The following is an 18,398-nucleotide window of genomic DNA, read 5'->3' on the forward strand; positions in this document are numbered from 1 at the left end:
CAACAACGCACCTCTCTGGTGTATTGACTCTTTAAGCTTACCTTACCTTTATGAAGAGTGGAGTCTGGCATGCAGTGGGAAGAAACAGCCATGGTTCCACCAAGTCTGCTTGCACTGGCTGTTTCTTCCCAATCCATGCCAGACTCCACTCTTCATAAGGGTAAGCTGATTTTGTTGTGTGTGTGTTTCAAGATTAAAAAGTTAATACACCAGAGAGGTGCGTTGTTGTCAGGGGCGTAACTAGACATCACTGGGCCCCCCGCGAAACTTTGGATTGGCCCCCCCCCCGTGAAACTTTGGATTGGGCCCCCCACGAAACTTTGGATGGGGCCTCCCACCCCCTCACTTTCTGCACAGGAAAACTGAGGACCAATGTGTTTTCCCCATGCAGATAAAAACACCTAGACTTAAAGGAAACGTCAGGCAATCTATGCTACCCCCAGATCTAATTACACGGGCTTCCTCCAGCCCCTTGCAGCTGACAAGTCCCTCATTGCAGCTCTGCTCCCAGTACATACATACACACACAGCTGTATTATTTTACTACATGAGAGCACATGCTATATGGAGGAACAATGACATGCTGAACATAAGATATAGTATTCATTCACTGTAACTTTGGCAAAACATTCAGAATGTCACTGATTGATACTGTTATTACGGAATCTTGGCCTTCATTGAGACAACAAGCTCTCAATGAAGCAGCAACAGTAAGACATCAATCTCCACTCCATTGTGTTGTAAAAGTAATTAGAGGTCATAAGGTCATTAGGCTGCGTGATAAGAATCTAGGAATCCTTTTGAAGTGATTGCTGAAAAGGGAAAGTCTACAACTTTTTTCAAAATGTGACTCCTTTGTTAGGTTGTATATCAAGTCATCAGAACTTAGCTGCAGTGTGAGACGTTTTTTACGAACCCTAGGGAGCAGGGACAGTGTACAAATTCCAAAGTGTGTATGAGTCCTTATCTGTGTGGTGAACACATTAAGTCAATATAACAATGGTGCGAGAGCAGAATACCTTTTTTCACTCCATGCCCTTAGCTGTCAGTCTCTCAAACTTTCCCCCCCACGGGCCCCCTGTGACTTCTGGGCCCCTTTACAGGGGCATCCATTGCAGGGTCTATTGTTATGCCCCTGGTTGTTCTTCTTGTCTTTCAGATTTAGGGTACCTGCCCATGCTATAGGCTAACAATAAGAGTAGCTCTTGATCAGACTAGCAATGCTTCTGTACTTTTGTTTTAAAGAGCTCACACTGTTAATAGCTTTCAGTCTAGAGAGCTGTGTGTTTTCACATGAGTTCTAAGGTTTCCATGACTGCTGAAGCATTTCCCACACTCCTGACACTTATATGGTTTCTCTCCGGTGTGGCTCCGTTGATGTATGACCAGACCACTCTTATCTCTAAAACGTTTGCCACACTCCAGACAAGGGACAGGTCTCTCATCGCTGTGCGTCATCCTGTGCTTGATAAGCTCAGAGTTTACAGAAAATCTTTTCCCACATTCAGAGCAGGTAAAACATTTGTCCCCAGTGTGGTTTTTCTGGTGTAGGATGAGGTTTCCTTTATCTTTGTAGGCTTTCCCACATTCAGTGCACACAAAAGGTTTCTCACCAGTGTGGATTCTCTGATGAGACTCAAGTTCCTTGATTCGCCTAAAATCTTTCCCACATTCTGAGCACACAAAAGGCTTCTCTTCTGTGTGAATTATCTTGTGCTTTACCAGAGAGCCACTGTCAGCAAAAGATTTGTCACATATGGGACAAGAGTATGGCTTTTCTCCAGTGTGGGTTCTCTGGTGAATGACCAGATGTGATTTCACTTTAAAACCATTCCCACACTCTGAACAAATAAAAGGTCTCTCTCCAGTGTGGCCTCTCATATGGTATGTGAGGTCAGATTTTAGAAAAAAGCATTCGCCACATTCAGAACATTTAAATGTCTTCTCTCCTCCGTGTAGTTTCAGTTTATGTGCCTCCATCTGCCCTTTCTGAGTAAAGCTCTTCCCACAATCTGGGCATGCAAATGGTTTTTCACCGGTGTGAGTTCTCAAGTGGGCAGTAAAGTGAGTTTTGTGTGTAAATACTTTGGGGCATTCAGAACACTCATACATTTTTTCAGGGGAGCCAAGACTAGATCTGTGACTCTGTAAAGGACCCTCCTCTGTATGGGCTGATATCTGGGCATTACTGGATAAACTGGATGCTTGAGTTAATGTATGCACAGTAGAGAGGTGATGACGCAGGGCTGTCTTATCACGAAACTGCTTCCCACACTCTGAACAGGCAAACTGCTTGTCACCTGTGTGAATGAGCATATGTTTTGTCAATGTGTCTTTTGCAGAAAAATATTTCCCACATACTGCACATGGAAACGGTTTCTCTCCCGTGTGACTTTTCTCATGTCTCTGAAGTTTAGACTTGCAAATGAACTTTTTCCCACATTCATTGCACTCAAACGGTTTCTCTCCTGTGTGAATTCTCTCATGACTAAGAAGATAAGGCTTCTTGCTAAACTTTTTCCCACATTCACAGCACTCAAACGGCTTCTCTGCTGTATGACTTCTCTCATGTTTAAGAAGATCAGAATTCTGAGTAAACTTTCTCCCACAGTCACAGCACTGAAATGGTTTCTCTACCATATGACAGCTTTCATGTTGAACAAGGTGACTTTTAAGACGGAAACCTTCTCCACATTTAGAACACTTATAGTGTGTCTCTTTGCTATGGATTGTCAGGTGGCTGGTGAGATGTGACTTTGTAGAGAAACATTTCCCACACTCAGGGCACTCGTGCAGCTTCTCTCCGGTATGGACAAGATGGTGGGATTGTAGTTGGCCTCTGGTGGGGAAGCTTTTTGTGCACTCAGAACATGAAAAGCATTTGACTTCCATGTGGGAAAGTCTATGTATACGGAGTATGTTTTTTGCAACATAACTCTTCCCACAATCAGTACACTGAAAAGGCCTTTCTCCTGTATGATACCTCTGGTGAGTTATAAGCTCTGATTTATGGTGAAACCCCTTCCCGCACTCCTCACATTGAAGCGGCTTCACCCCAGTGTGAGTATGCTGATGTCTCCGAAGATGTTGTTTTTGAATGAAATGTTTCCCACACTCTGGACATTCATAGGGCCGCTCTCCTGTATGTAGCCTCTTGTGAATCACTAGATAAGATTTATATATGAAGTGTTTCCCACACTCATCACAGGAGAACTCCGACTTTCCTTTGGATGTTGTCTTTTGCTCTTGCTCCTCTGTGTCAGAGTGGGAGTCCACCTCATCATTAGATGGGTTATACTCTGACTCATTGTTGCTGTCACCCTGTTCATCTGATGTCTCTAATCTGTCATCTGTTAGATTCTGCTCTTCTGGTTCCTGGTCACCAGGGATGGAATCTGGCATGATATCTGTTTTCTTAGAAGTTGTTTTGGGACATGTAACAACCACTGTAACAGAAAATAACAGTTATTCATCACTTACAACACAACTCTCTATTCCATCTATTTTATTGTGGTTTATGTGTTACTTTTATTGCAGAGTGTGCAACTGCTGGAAGTTTTTTTTAGAGCCTAACAACCAAACCCAACTTTTGAAAATGATTTGCTGCAGCAAAATAAATATTTGAGAAAACAAAATGAGGATTGTACAATTGAAGCCAGCAGCCAAAGTGGCGTTTAAAGAGGAGCTGTCAGCCATACTATCTCAGAAAAAAACACACATATATAAGTAGATAAATACTTGCTCTACTTACATTACATATGTATTACACTGTCCACGTTTTGATTTTAGTGATTTTTCTACAATAAAAAAAGAGAAAATTCTTCTTAGCATTTCCCATTTTAAGCGTGGCTATTTTGAGGCCAATCCTGGTGTAATTTCCTCCCTTACTCTCCTCTGCCTGATTTGTCCACCCTTTACTTTAGAAAGTGCATTGCCTCATCATGAGAAATATTGGCCAATTAGAGAGGAACAGGGGTGTGGGAGGGGAAAACAGGAGGGAAAGAGGCTTCAGCCAATCAGGTTGCATTAGTTCAGTCTGAGGGGAAGTACAGAAGCAAAAAAGGACAACCCAGCATGCCCTGCAACTTCCTCTTTGTGTACCAAATTGTGTGTGTACCAAATAAGAGTCAGGTAAACTGGGGAATGATCATTTATCAACAAGAAAAGTAACAGTAATTTTAACGTTTGGATTGCCTGGTTAGCATCCTTATTACTTGTTTACCAGATAAAAATAAAGAATTGATTTTTTATTTTATGCCTGACAGTTACATTTTAAGGAAAGTATTATAATTTGCCCAAATTAATACCACTGATCTCTATTTGGATTAGTAGTAATTACCAGTTTAACTATTGTTCCAAGATGGTTGATAACAACCTGACCTTGGAGGCAATCACTCACATCCTGATTGAAAATAATTAGGGTAGTGATTGAGCCCGTACAGCATTACACCCCCCTTTAGATTGTTAGCCTTCAGGGGCGGTTCTAGCTCCAATGGGGCTCCAGGGCAAAAGTAACTTGGGGGTCTTCCTGACCAGCCCCACAGCCGCTTCCATCACTGCGCTGCCATAGGTACTTCCCCCAGTATTGAAAGTCAGATGTGCCCTCAGGGTTAGGTAGCCTCTCCCCAGTATAAATAGCCAGATCAGTGGCATCCGAAGGGGTGGTGCAAGGGATGGCCCATCCCCGGGTCTCAGCATACAGGGATGGTGAAACCGGCCCCCATGCAGCCTTAGTCACCCCCTCCCACTGCTGCCACTTCACCTCCTCTCTGTATGCTCATGGCCCCCTCCTCCAGAATGTTCGGACCTCCCTGCTCCACTGCCCAGCGGCATTCGCAACTCAGATCAGCGGTGACCTGCAATAAAGGCAGCGTTACAGAGCAACACACTAGCTGCCTTCATTGCAGATCAATGCCGATCTGCGCTGTGAATGCCGCCGGACAGTGGAGCAGGGGAATCTGGATATTCTAGTGGTAGGGGGGCCAGGAGCAGATAGAGGAGATAAATCAGCAGTGGCAGGTGGGGGGGGGGGGGGGCTATACAATGGCTATTTACATGGGGATCTAACTATACACTGGCTGTATACAAGGGTATCTAATTATACACTGGCTGTATACAGGGGATCTAACTTTCCACTGGCTATATACAAGGGGCTCTAACTATACACTGAAAATAGACAGGGGATCTAACTATATACACTGGCTAAATACAGAGGGGATCTGACTATATACACTGGCTATATACAGAGGGGATCTGACTATATACACTGGCTATATACAGAGGGGATCTGACTATATACACTGGCTATATACAGAGGGGATCTGACTATATACACTGGCTATATACAGAGGGGATCTGACTATATACACTGGCTATATACAGAGGGGATCTGACTATATACACTGGCTATATAAAGAGGGGATCTGACTATATACACTGGCTGTATACAGAGGGGATCTGACTATATACACTGGCTATATACAGAGGGGATCTGACTATATACACTGGCTATATACAGAGGGGATCTGACTATATACACTAGCTATATAAAGAGGGGTTATGACTGTATACACTTGCTATATACAGAGGGGATCTGACTATATACACTTGCTATATACAGGCGGATCTGTCTATATACACTGGCTATATACAGGGGGGTCTAACAATACACTGGCTATATACAGAGGGGATCTGACTATATACACTTGCTATTTACAGGGGGATCTGTCTATATACACTGGCTATATACAGGGGGGTCTAACTATATACACTGGCTATATACGGTGGGATCTAACTATATACTATTCTCAAATCTGTACACTCACTGCATCCTCCTGCTGCCAGCAACACGCTCTACATTTCTCCCTCTCTTTTATCATCTCCACAGGTTGCTTCTCACGAAATTTTCTTATTCATACAACCGCGCTATACATTTCATGCTCCAACTACCCATAAATCTAAATCCCACCCTATCCTCCGCTCTCTCTGCCTCCTACTACTCCTTGCTGCAGGTGACATTTCACCAAACCCCGGACCCTCTCTGCCGGCTCGCTCCTCACTCTTGCACACTAATTGCACTGCAAACAGCCAACCACATGCACACCAAAACTGCCACAACCTTATTAATATTCCTCTTCTCCCCCCTCCTCCCCCACCTATCTCTGCTGCTCTCTGAAATGCCCGCTCAGTCTGCAACAAACTTCCTTTCATCCATGACCTTTTCAATTCCAACGCCTTCACCTTCTTTGGGGTCACAGAAACATGGCTGACGCCTTCTGACACGGTCTCACCTGCCGCCCTCTCTTATGGGGGATTCCACTTTAGTCACACGCCTAGAAGTGGGAATAAACATGGCGGTGGTGTGGGCATTCTTTTCTCTGATAGATGCTCCTTCAAGCCACTCACCCCCATTCCTTCTTTCTCTTCCTTCCTTTGAAGTCCATGCAGTCCGTCTATACTCTCCCTCTAACCTCCAGATCGCAATAATCTACCGCCCCCCTGGCCCTGCTCCCTTCTTCCTAGATCACTTCTCTGCATGGCTCCTCCAGTTCCTGTCCTCCGATATCCCTACCATCATTATGGGCGACTTTAACATTCATGTTGACACCAACAATTCTGCCGCCACTAAACTTCTGTCACTTAGTTCCTCCTACGGCCTGTCTCAGTGGTCCACTGCTCCAACTCACTCCTAATGGTCATACACTTGACCTCATATTCACTCGTCTCTGTTCTATCACTGATTTCACTAATACTCCTCTCCCGCTCTGTGATCATAACTTACTAAACTTCTCTCTCGCCTCCTCTCTTCCTACCACCCTGCCTCAAGCACGCTCATATACACGCAGGAACTACCACAACAGACATGCAATCTGTCTCTGATGCCTTGGCACCTCTCCTCACACAACCATTCACTGACCCTGACTCAGCAGCTGCACACTATCACTGCTCAATCACGCAAGTCATGGATGCAATCACACCCTTCACCAATGTCCGCCTACACCGTGTCAGTCGCCAACCCTGGCTGACCAAAGCTACTAAACAGCTAAAGGGGTGCTCTAGGGTAGCTGAATGCCATTGGAGAAAAACTAATACGAATGAGGATTTCATTACTTACAAAAAAGAGTTGAACAAGTTTAAAACCGCTCTCTTCTGCAAAACAATCATACTTCTCCTCCCTCATATCCTCCCACTTGCACAATCCAAAGCGCCTGTTCAGTACTTTCAACTCCCTTCTCTGTCCACCCCCTCCTCCTCCTTCATGCTTTATCAACTGAAGAATTTGCAACATACTTTACAGATAAAATTGCAAAAATCCATAGTGTGTTTTTCACGCAGACATCAAACTCCATCTCCACTCCTCTTGTTGACTGCTCTCTTTCCAGTTTCTCTCCACTCTCCGAACATTCGCTCTCTTCCCTTATCTCCAAATCCCATCTAACCACCTGTTCTTTGGATCCTATCCCATCACATCTCATTCCACAGCTATCCACATCCCTCATCCCTGCCCTAACATCGCTGTTTAACCTATCCCTCTCCACTGGAATTTTTCCATCCTCACTCAAAAGGGCTGTTGTAACACCAGTACTTAAAAAACAATCTCCAGACCCCACCGAACTTGCTAACTACCGCCCAGTGTCACTTCTCCCATTTGCATCTAAATTATTTGAACGCCACATTCATGCTGAACTAAGTCAGTATTTATCTGCAAATTCCTTGCTTGATCAGTTCCAGTCTGGCTTCCGGCCAAACCACTCCACAGAAACAGCTCTCACCAAAGTAGCTAATGATCTCCTCACAGCTAAATCCAAAGGCTATTATTCCATACTCATCCTTCTAGATCTGTCATCAGCATTCGACACCGTTGACCACACTCTACTCCTACAGATCCTTTCATCTATAGGAATAAAGGACCTCGCTCTCTCCTGGATATCTTCCTACCTCTCTGGAAGGTCTTTCACTGTTTCTTATTCAGATCAGGCCTCCTCTTCACATCCTCTGTCTGTAGGGGTTCTGTTACGAAAAATCCGCAACGCCGGATGGATTGCGGAAATACGGTCGCATCCGTTCCGGCAGGCGGACTTTCCAACGCGGGATGCGGAAATTTGTCCCCATCCATTGCGCAAAACCCTCCGAGCGCACAGCGCCAAACTCACCAGGGCTCTGTCATTGTGTCTCTAGGGGGTGCGCGCGCACGCCAGACACGCCTTCATGCTCCTAGAAAGCGGGTCAGCTGACTTGGAGGTCAGCTGATGTTTTAGCCTGCTCTGATTGGTTGCTGCTTAGGGTGGAGACTCCTTTCCCAGGCAGTATTTAACCTTCCTGGCGGTTTATTTATTTTGCCAGGGAGGCTGCAATGTTTTTTTTTTAATAAAAAAAAAAATATTTCATGCAGCCAACTGAAAGTTGGCTGCATGAAAGCCCACTAGAGGGCGCTCCTGATCCGTACTTTCGATCGCCTCCGGCAATCGAAAGTAACAAGATAGGCCGCAATGAGCGGCCTATCTTGTTTCGCTTTCCTCGTCGCCATGGCGACGAGCGGAGTGACGTCATGGACGTCTGTCGACGTCCTGACGTCAGAGCCGCCCGATCCAGCCCCTAGCGCCGGCCGGAACTGTTTGTTCCGGCTGCGCTGGGCTCGGGCGGCTGGGGGGACCTTCTTTCGCAGAGCGGCGGCGATCGGGGACCCTCTTTCGCGGAGCGGCGGCGATCGGGCAGCACACGCGGCTGGCAAAGTGCCAGCTGCGTGTGCTGCTTTTTTCAGAACTGAAATCGGCCCAGCAGGGCCTGAGCGGCGACCTCCGGCGGCATACCCAGAGCTCAGCTCGGGATTACCGCCAAGGAGGTTAAGGAAGTGCTTTTCAGTAGCACTTCGTCTTTGTTTGCGATACTCTGTGTCAGCACTAAGACCTAGTCAGTTCCCGTGTGATAATCCGGCAGGACCCCGGCTCTTGTCACATCTAGTCAGCCTTGTATTTGATATTGTGTTATATATTGGTTTATCGCCAATATATACACATATTAAACTGTCTTGATTTATCGTGTATGATTCTGTGCCTGTCTTGACTACTTCTGTTTCCTGATTCTGTACTTCGCCAGCCCGTACCGTTACCTACTATTGGCTTGGTTTCCGACTATTCTCTTGTCACGTTTATGTACTGTCGCCGCCTGATCTGTTGCCGAACCTCATTTTGTCTGACCTTTCTCCCTTCAGTGGAACGTCTCCCACTGTAGGGTTCTATCAAAGGCTTGCCTCTTTGAGACGACCGCCACTAGCATATCATTTCTGCTACAGGCCGAGACTCCTCCACTGTGTCCTCGGAGGATCTCACACACGGGGTTCCCATTCAGAGGTAACCAAACCTCTGAGGAATTACTGTGTGGTGGACTTTTCCACAGACTAGTATATTTACACTGTATATCATTGTTCTCCGCTGTTCCACCTTGCTGGAGGTTGTATTTCTGTGCCCTTTAGAGATACTTTATTATACCAACCTCATATAGGTAGGAAGTGTCTCTACACTTTGCCATCACACCAAGCACATTCCTGCATCCGATTGTTTCGTGTCTCGCTATACTTGCATTATTGGTGATTCTGCAGATCACCATATAATCAGGTATAGCATCTGTATTGTTGGTGATCCTGCAGATCACCAATAATCAGAATATCTGTGCTTGCTGACACCAATCGTTACAGGTACCTCAGGGCTCTGTCCTCGGTCCCCTCCTCTTCTCCATCTACATGCACGGTCTTGGTAACTTAACCTATTTTGGTTCCTGGACGTAGAAACTACGTCCAGGAACCATGCGCGCTCCCAGGGCCGATCGCACGTGTGCGCTTCCGGCCCGCGGTTCATTAGCCAGACAATCAGTGAATCGGGCTATGGTGCCTGGTCACTGATTGCTCTCCCCCGCTGAAAAAGCGACAGCTTCTCTTGGAAGCTGCACCTTTTCTGGCTGTTACCTCCCCCATGCGTCGCTCTAAGCTTGTGTTACGCTTACAGTGATGTCATGTAAACAAACTCATGGCCGCCATCTTGTGGCCAAAAAGTAATACTACAACTAAAAGTAAAAAAAAATTAAAATTAACACACATTTACATTGTAAACCTATTGTTTACCTCCCACCCTCCCAAAACTACCCAAATAAAATGTTTACTATAAAAAGAAAACATGTAAATAAAAAAAAACATGTAAATATTTACCTAAGGGTCTAAACTTTTTAAATATCAATGTAAAGATGAAATATTTCTATATTTTTTTTTTTTTTAAACTTGTAAATAGTGATAGATGCAAAACGGAAAAAATGCACCTTTATTTCCAAATAAAATATTGTCGCCGTACATTGTGAAAGGGACATAATTTTAACGGTGTAATAACCGGGACATATGGGCAAATACAATCCGTGAGTTTTAATTATGGAGGCATGTATTATTTTAAAACTATAATGGCTGAAAACTGAGAAATCAATTTTTTCCGTTTTTTTCTTATTCTTCCTGTTAAAATGCATTTACAGTAAAGTGGCTCTTAGCAAAATGTACCCCCCAAAGAAAGCCTAATTGGTGGCGGAAAAAACAAGATATAGATCAGTTCATTGTGATAAGTAGTGATAGTTATAGGCTAAATGGGAGGTGAACATTTCTCAAGTGAAAACGACGGAACGCGAATGGGTTAATCAGCTCATTTGGTTTCCAATACCACCTATATGCAGATGATACACAACTGTACCTCTCGGCCCCAGACCTTAACTCCCTCCTCACATGGGTTCCCGACTGCCTGTCCGCTATTTCCTCTTTCATGTCCTCTCGCTTCTTAAAACTTAATATGAATAAAACTGAACTAATAGTCTTTCCACCATCCCTGTCCACCCCTTTGCTTGATATTACAATAAATGTTAACACATCTATAACATCAGTTCCCAAAGCACGGTGCTTGGGGGTAATATTTGATTCTTCTCTCTCATTTACTCCTCACATTAACTCCCTAACCAGCTCCTGCCATTTCCAACTGAAAAACATAGCACGTTTTCTCTCCCATGACACAACCAAAATGTTAGTACATGCTCTGATTATATCTCGATTGGACTATTGCAATATATTGCTTGGTGGACTTCCAACTAACCGACTAGCACCGCTCAATTCTGTACTGAACTCTGCTGCTCGACTCATTCATCTCTCCTCTCGCTCTTCCTCTGCTGACCCTCTCTGTCAAGCTCTTCACTGGCTACCAATTAATGAGGATTCAGTTCAAACTCTTAACCCTAACCTACAAAGCTCTCCAAAATCTCTCTCCCTTGTACATTTCCTCACTAGTCTCCAGATACCAACCCAACCGCAATCTCAGATCTGCACACGAGCTTCTTCTATCCTCTTCTACAATTACCTCCTCACATTCACGTGTACAAGACTTCTCACGTGCCTCACCCCTCCTCTGAATGCCCTTCCACAACACATCCGCCACTCTCCCACCTTTGAAATCTTTAAACGCTCCCTCAAAACCCACCTTTTCCGACAAGCATATTCTTTAGCTTAGGCCATGCACCCACTAAATAACCTATTTACGCACTGCCTGTACATATACTGTATAATTTCCCACCTCTTGTTTCCACCCCATTTCTTTAGATTATAAGCTCGCAAGGGCAGGGCTCTCACCCTTTTGTGTCATGGAATGTTATTAATTTAATTGCTTGCACACTGTTAGACATTTATACATTTTAGTCATCATGTTAAATCAAATTGTAATCAGCAATGCTGTATCTTGTATCAGTGTTCATATTTGATGTATATCATTGTCTGTATCATTATGCATCCATTGTTTGTCTTCTTACATTGTACAGCGCCACGGAATATGTTGGCGCTTTATTATTATTAATAATAATAATAATCATAATCATAATAATAATCATAATCATAATCATAATAATCATAATAATAATATACACTGGCTATATACAGGGGGATCTAACTATAGCCACTGGCAATGTATAGTGGCTATATACAGGGAGGAGGGATCTGACTATATAGACTGACTATATACAGGGGGGATCTTACTATATATACTGGCTATATACAGAGGGATCTGACTATATACACTGGCTATATAGAGGGATCTGACTATATACACTGGCTATATACAGTGGGATCTAACTATACACACTGGCAATGTATAGTGGCTATATACAGGGAGGAGGGATCTGACTATATAGACTGACTATATACAGGGGGGATCTTACTATATATACTGGCTATATACAGAGGGATCTGACTATATACACTGGCTATATACAGAGGGATCTGACTATATACACTGGCTATATACAGTGGGATCTAACTATACACACTGGCAATGTATAGTGGCTATATACAGGGAGGAGGGATCTGACTATATAGACTGACTATATACAGGGGGGATCTTACTATATATACTGGCTATATACAGAGGGATCTGACTATATACACTGGCTATATACAGAGGGATCTGACTATATACACTGGCTATATACAGTGGGATCTAACTATACACACTGGCAATGTATAGTGGCTATATACAGGGAGGAGGGATCTGACTATATAGACTGGCTATATACAGGGGTATCTGACTATATATACAGCTATATACAGGGGCGATCTGACTTAACACACTGGCTATATACAGGGAATCTAACTATATACACTAGCTATATACTAAAGGGGGGTCTGGCTATATACACTGAAGGGGAATCTAACTATATAATAAAGGGAGATCTGGCTATATATATATATATATATATATATGTATGTATGTATGTATGTATGTATGTATGTATGTATGTATGTATGTATGTATGTATGTATGTATGTATGTATGTATGTATGTATGTATGTATGTATGTATGTATGTATGTATGTATGTATGTATGTATGTATGTATGTATGTATGTATGTATGTATGTATGTATGTATGTATGTATGTATGTATGTATGTATGTATGTATGTATGTATGTGTGTGTGTGTGTGTGTGTGTGTGTGTGTGTGTGTGTGTGTGTGTGTATATGTGTGTATATATATATATATGAATTCGGGATTATGTTGGTTGTCTATCATAAATGGGGGATTATCTAGCTACCTATGCTATAAATGGGTGGGTCATCTGGCTGTGCTAAAGGCGGGTTATCTGGCTACCTAATCACTGCCACATTATATACACTGCACATTGTGGCTATACTACACTACCTATACTGGGGACAAGTATTCCAGGCTACCTATACTGGATGCACCTATACCTGGCGCTTAGCACGCCGCACTCCCTCCTTTCCTTTTTTTCGGGCCGTTCAGCCCTTGTTAAAGCGGGATTGTCACCATAAAAATAAAATTTTAACAACTAGTCTGACTGTATTAACTGATACAGATGCTAATCCTGCATTCAAAACTTTCAAAACTTTTTCTGCTGTTATGGTTTGGAGTTATCACATACTTAAGGAGCACTGGCCCTTTAGTAGTCAATGCCAAACAGTTGCATGCTGGGGGTTCTTTTTATCTATAATATATTCCTCCTCTTCCATTTATTTCCCTATCCATTGTACATTATTTGATGTCCCTATTATGAAATATGTCACTTTGTTATTGTGTTTTATTCTAGATGATCTGATCGGTAGTTCTGAGGAGATGCAGAGCAGGGGCGTGGGGTCCGCAGTGGGCGCGGTGTTGACATAGTGGCCATGTGTGCGTTTTTTTTTTTTACCTTCCACACACTTGCCTACATTGACGTTGGCACTAGGAGGTGCAGCGTTCTGAGACGCTCTCCCTGTCAGTGAGGTTTCCCATCTAGTCCACTCTTTCTTAGGGATGGTGACTCCACCTGCCTCTCTGACTATTGGTCGGCATCTGCGTGTCATCCCTGGTGCTTGGGGTGTGGTTTTCCGCCTTTCCCTTGCATCAAATGGGCGTCCCTGGCTGCCTGCATTTACATGTTAAGCCTGTAGTTCCCCATCAAGTCTGGCGCTAGGAGCGGGAGGGGATTGGTCACTAGAAGCAATGACTTAATGCAATTGGTCAGTTTCCAAGTCTTGTTGTTGTTTAAAGCGCAGTGAATGTATTGTGAGTTTAGACACTGACATAAGCTTGAAAAAGGAGGTTTGTCCTCCGAAACGTTGCATAGGATGTTGGGAGTTTATGTAACAATAAAAGAGCATTGATACATCAGATGGTGCCGGTCTTCACTTTCTACAGTCTACAATTGGAGACAGGAGTGCTGCCTGACTTCCAGACCTTGGCACATTGATTTGCTTCTTCTATAGGGGTGCTGTCCACTTGCACATTTTAAGTTTAAAATAATACCAGTTGCCTGACTCTCCTGCTGATCCTGTGTCTCATACTTTTAGCCACAGCCCCTGAACAAGCATGCAGATCATGTGTTTTGACTGAAGCCAGAGTGGATTAGCTGCATGCTTGTTTCAGGTGTGTGATTCAGCCACTGCTGCAGCCAAATAGATCAGCAGGACTGCCAGGCAACTGGTATTGTTTAAAAGGAAACATCCATATCCCTCTCAGTTTAGGCTCCCTTGGAGAGAAAAAAAAACCCATTTAGATACTTACCTCAGTAAAGGGAAGCCTCTGGATTACGGTGGTGATGTGGATAGCTCTCTCTCCTTGCAGCGCTGGGTCCCTGGTTTGAATCTCAGCCAGGGCCATATCTGCAAGGAGGTTGTATGTTCTCCCCATGTCGGTGTGGGTTTCCTCTGGGCACTCCAGTTTCCTCCCACATCCCAAAAACATACAGATAAGTCAACTGGCTTCCCCCTAAATTGGCCCTAGACTATGATACATACAATGGGATGTGAAAGTTTGGGCAACCTTGTTAATCGTCATGATTTTCCCGTATAAATCGTTGGTTGTTACGATAAAAAAATGTCAGTTAAATATATCATGTAGGAGACGCACAGTGATATTTGAGAAGTGAAATTAAGTGTATAGGATTTACAGAAAGTGTGCAATAATTGTTTAAATAAAAATAGGCAGGTGCATACATTTGGACACTGTCATTTTATTGATTCCAAAACCTGTAAACCTAATTATTGGAACTTAAATTGGCTTCGTAAGCTCAGTGACCCCTGACCTACATACACAGGTGAATCAAATTACGAGTATTTAAGGGGGTCACTTGTAAGTTTACCTCTCTGAAGAGTAGCAACATGGTGGCCTCAAAAAAACTCTAAAATGACCTCAAGACAAAGATTGTTCACCATCGTGGTTTAGGGGACGGATACAGAAAGCTGTCTCAGAGATTTCAGCTGTCTGTTTCCACAGTTAGGAACATATTGAGGACATGGAAGACCACAGGCTCAGTTTAAGTTAAGGCTCGAAGTGGCAGACCAAGAAAATTCTCGGATAGACAGAAGCAACAAATGGTGAGAACAGTCAGAATCAACCCACGGACCAGCACTAAAGACCTACAACATCACCTTGCTGCAGATGGAGTCACTGTGCATCGTTCAACCATTCGGCACACTTTACACAAGGAGATGCTGTACGTGAGAGTGATGCAGAAGAAACCTTTTCTCCGCCCAGAGCACAAACAGAGCCGTTTGAGGTATGATGAAGCACATTTTGACAAAGCAGTTTCATTTTGGAATAAGGTGCTGTGAACTGATGAAACTAAAATTGAGTATTTGGGCATAACAAGGGCATTATGCATGGAGGAAAAACACAGCATTCCAAGAAAAACACCTGCTACCTACAGTAAAATATGGCGGTGGTTCCATCATGCTGTGGGGCTGTGTGGCCAGTGCAGGGACTGGGAATCTTGTCAAAGTTGAGGGACACATGGATTCCACTCAGTATCAGCAGATTCTGGAGACCAATGTCCAGGAATCGGTGACAAAGCTGAAGCTGCGTCGGGACTGGATCTTTCAACAAGACAATGACCCTAAACACTGCTAAAAATCCACAAAGGCATTCATGCAGAGGAACAAGTATAACGTTCTGGAATGGCCATCTCAGTCCTCAGACCTGAATATAATTGAAAATCTGTGGTGTGAGTTAAAGAGAGCTTCCATTCTCGGAAGCCATCCAACCTGAATGAACTAGAGATGCTTTGTAAAGAGGAATGGTCCAAAACACCTTCAACCAGAATCCAGACTCTCACTGGAACTTACAGAAAACGTTTAGAGGCTGAAACTTCTGCAAGAGGAGGATTTACTAAATATTGATTTCATTTCTTTTTGTCATGCCCAAATGTATGCACCTGCCTAATTTTGTTCAAACAATTATTGCACACTTTTTGTAAATCCGATAAACTTAATTTCACTTCTCAAATATCACCGTCTGTCTCCTGTATGATATATTTAACTGACATTTTTTATCGTAACAACCTACGATTTATACAGGAAAATCATGACGATTAACAAGGTTACCCAAACTTTCACACCCCACTATACACTACACGATGCATACCATGACATAGAACTATAGTAGGGATTATTAGATTGTGAGCCCCTCTGAGGGACATTTAAGTGACAAGACATCTGTACAGCACTGAGGAAGATGTTGGTGCTAAATAAATACTAAATAATAATATCCATAAGCTTCCCCCATCCCCCTCCTCTCTATCCATAAAGTGCTTGGATTCCCCAAACCTCTTCAAGGACTTATTGAGAGGTTTGGGCAGCTGCCAAGAACTTCGAGAGGGTCCCAGCACTGCATCGGTGGTCCTGAGGAGGATGTGGGAGGACCCAGAGGCTTTCTCCTTTCGAGGTAAGTATGTGACTTTCTCATTTTCTAAATCACAGGTTATTATAATTATTTAGTATTTCTATAGTGCCAACATTTTCCGCAACGCTGTACAGAGTATATTGTCTTGTCACTCAAAATGTACCAGCGATTTTTGTTATGCTAAGAGTCGATACTTATGTCTGAGCCCCTCGCTGTCCTCCCGCGGTCTGCCATTCTCCCGCGATCAGCCCCGAGAACAAGCTCAGTCTCGTCAGTCATGGCCTTCTGTGCAGGCGTGGACCTCCCATGCATGCGCAGCAGGCCACGACTGAGTCTGATACCAGGGCTGATTGGCAGACCGCGGGAGGACGGCAAGGGGCTCAGACATGCTTATGGGGCTGGAGGAAGCCCCAGGTAAGTATCAAATCTTGGTATAACATCTCTGGTTTCCTTTAACTGTCCCTCAGAGGGTCTCACAATCTAACCCCTACCATAGTCATACTTCTATGTATGTATAGCGAAGTGTATGTATTGTAGTCTAGGGCCAATTTTAGGGGGAAGCCAATTAAATTACCACCAGTATGTTTTTGGAATGTGGGTGGAAACCAGAGTGCCCCGAGAAACCCACACAGACACAGGGAGAACATACAAACTCAGTGTCCTGGCTGGGATTCGAAACCATGGACCCAGTAACCACTACGCCACCATGCTGCCCAGGTTTGCTTTAACATGGTACAACACACACCATTTAGAAATAATTTTAATAATATGGCTGATGTCATTCAGAGGGTGCAGCTGGCTGCTGGAAGACAGAAGAAGAGCTGATGAGCTTCTCTTGTGCTGCAGACTGTGGGATATGTTTTGAATCAGGATGAAACCATTTACTGGCTGACTTCCTCTTCCACAGTTAGCCAATAAATCCCGTGAATCATCCTGACAAAAAGGTATCATCCTGTGAAACATAACCCGGTACAACACAAACCAGTGCCATCCCCCTAATAGTGTCCCAGTTAGCTGAGCAGCCTTTGTCTACTCACCAGTGGACCGTAAGCTTCCCGTCTTCTCTCCTGTCCTCTCCAGCTCTTTTCCTGCAGATAGAATGTAACTTGTATCTGCTCCTTCCTGCTGGTACACCGTCACCATCACAGTGCGCACTCCTCTCATCTCAGACCTGCACAGCAATATACTGCTCAGAGATGTATAACCTGTGGGGCCAGGCAGAGATCTGCACACACAGCCTGCTCTGTGATACACCAGAAGAGCCAGTGAGAGGGGCAGGAAGCTCACTACACAGCAGCTCTAGTGTGCCCAGCCCCCTTCTAAATCCTTTAGGAAGCTCTCTACACAGCAGCACCAGTGTGCCCAGCCCCCCTCTTAATCCTGTAGGAAGCTTACTATGCAGCGGAACTAGTATAACCAGAATGGGTGGGAGGAGGGGGGGGTGTCCACAGCCTGCCTGATATGATAAAATACACATTCTGAGTGAGGTCAGACCTGAACTCAGAACATCCTCTCTGCTCTAAAAGATACACAAGAGCATAACCACCTTAAGGACTGCAGTCATAAAACCCCTTAAGGACCAGACACTTTTTTTCCATTCAGACCACTGCAAAATTAACGGTTTATTGCTCGGTCATACAACCTACTATCTAAATGAATTTTACCTCCTTTTCTTGTCACTAATACAGTTTTCTTTTGGTGCTATTTGATTGC

At 44.0% G+C, this 18,398-nt stretch overlaps 2 protein-coding genes across 3 annotated transcripts in view; one reads left to right on the forward strand and one right to left on the reverse strand.

The window, feature by feature from the left end:
- Positions 1–18,398, forward strand: part of LOC137534533 (uncharacterized) — a 104,363-nt gene that overhangs the window by 75,752 nt on the left and 10,213 nt on the right. The gene's annotated exons all lie outside the window — the stretch shown is intronic.
- Positions 310–17,959, reverse strand: LOC137534532 (zinc finger protein 845-like). Of its 2 annotated transcripts, none has more exons than XM_068256069.1 (2): positions 17,723–17,959; positions 310–3,446 (listed from the first exon to the last, which is right to left on the reverse strand). In XM_068256069.1, exons 1-2 carry the CDS (start codon positions 17,847–17,849, stop codon positions 1,267–1,269), a joined length of 2,307 nt encoding a protein of 768 aa, XP_068112170.1. In that variant the 5' UTR covers positions 17,850–17,959; the 3' UTR covers positions 310–1,266. The 2 variants fall into 2 exon arrangements, with proteins under 2 accessions (XP_068112170.1, XP_068112171.1); XM_068256070.1 differs by lacking the exon at positions 17,723–17,959 and adding an exon at positions 6,291–6,377.

Source organism: Hyperolius riggenbachi, chromosome 10 (assembly GCF_040937935.1).
Source record: "Hyperolius riggenbachi isolate aHypRig1 chromosome 10, aHypRig1.pri, whole genome shotgun sequence".
Lineage (NCBI taxonomy): Eukaryota > Metazoa > Chordata > Amphibia > Anura > Hyperoliidae > Hyperolius > Hyperolius riggenbachi.

Excerpts from the sequence above, each read along its gene's own strand:
- LOC137534532 (XM_068256069.1), bottom strand. The coding sequence starts at position 17,849 with ATGAGAGGAGTGCGCACTGTGATGGTGACGGTGTACCAGCAGGAAGGA. Across the intron at positions 3,447-17,722 it reads GGGAAGCTTACGGTCCACTG|TGGTTGTTACATGTCCCAAA; the intron begins GTGAGTAGACAA and ends TTTCTGTTACAG.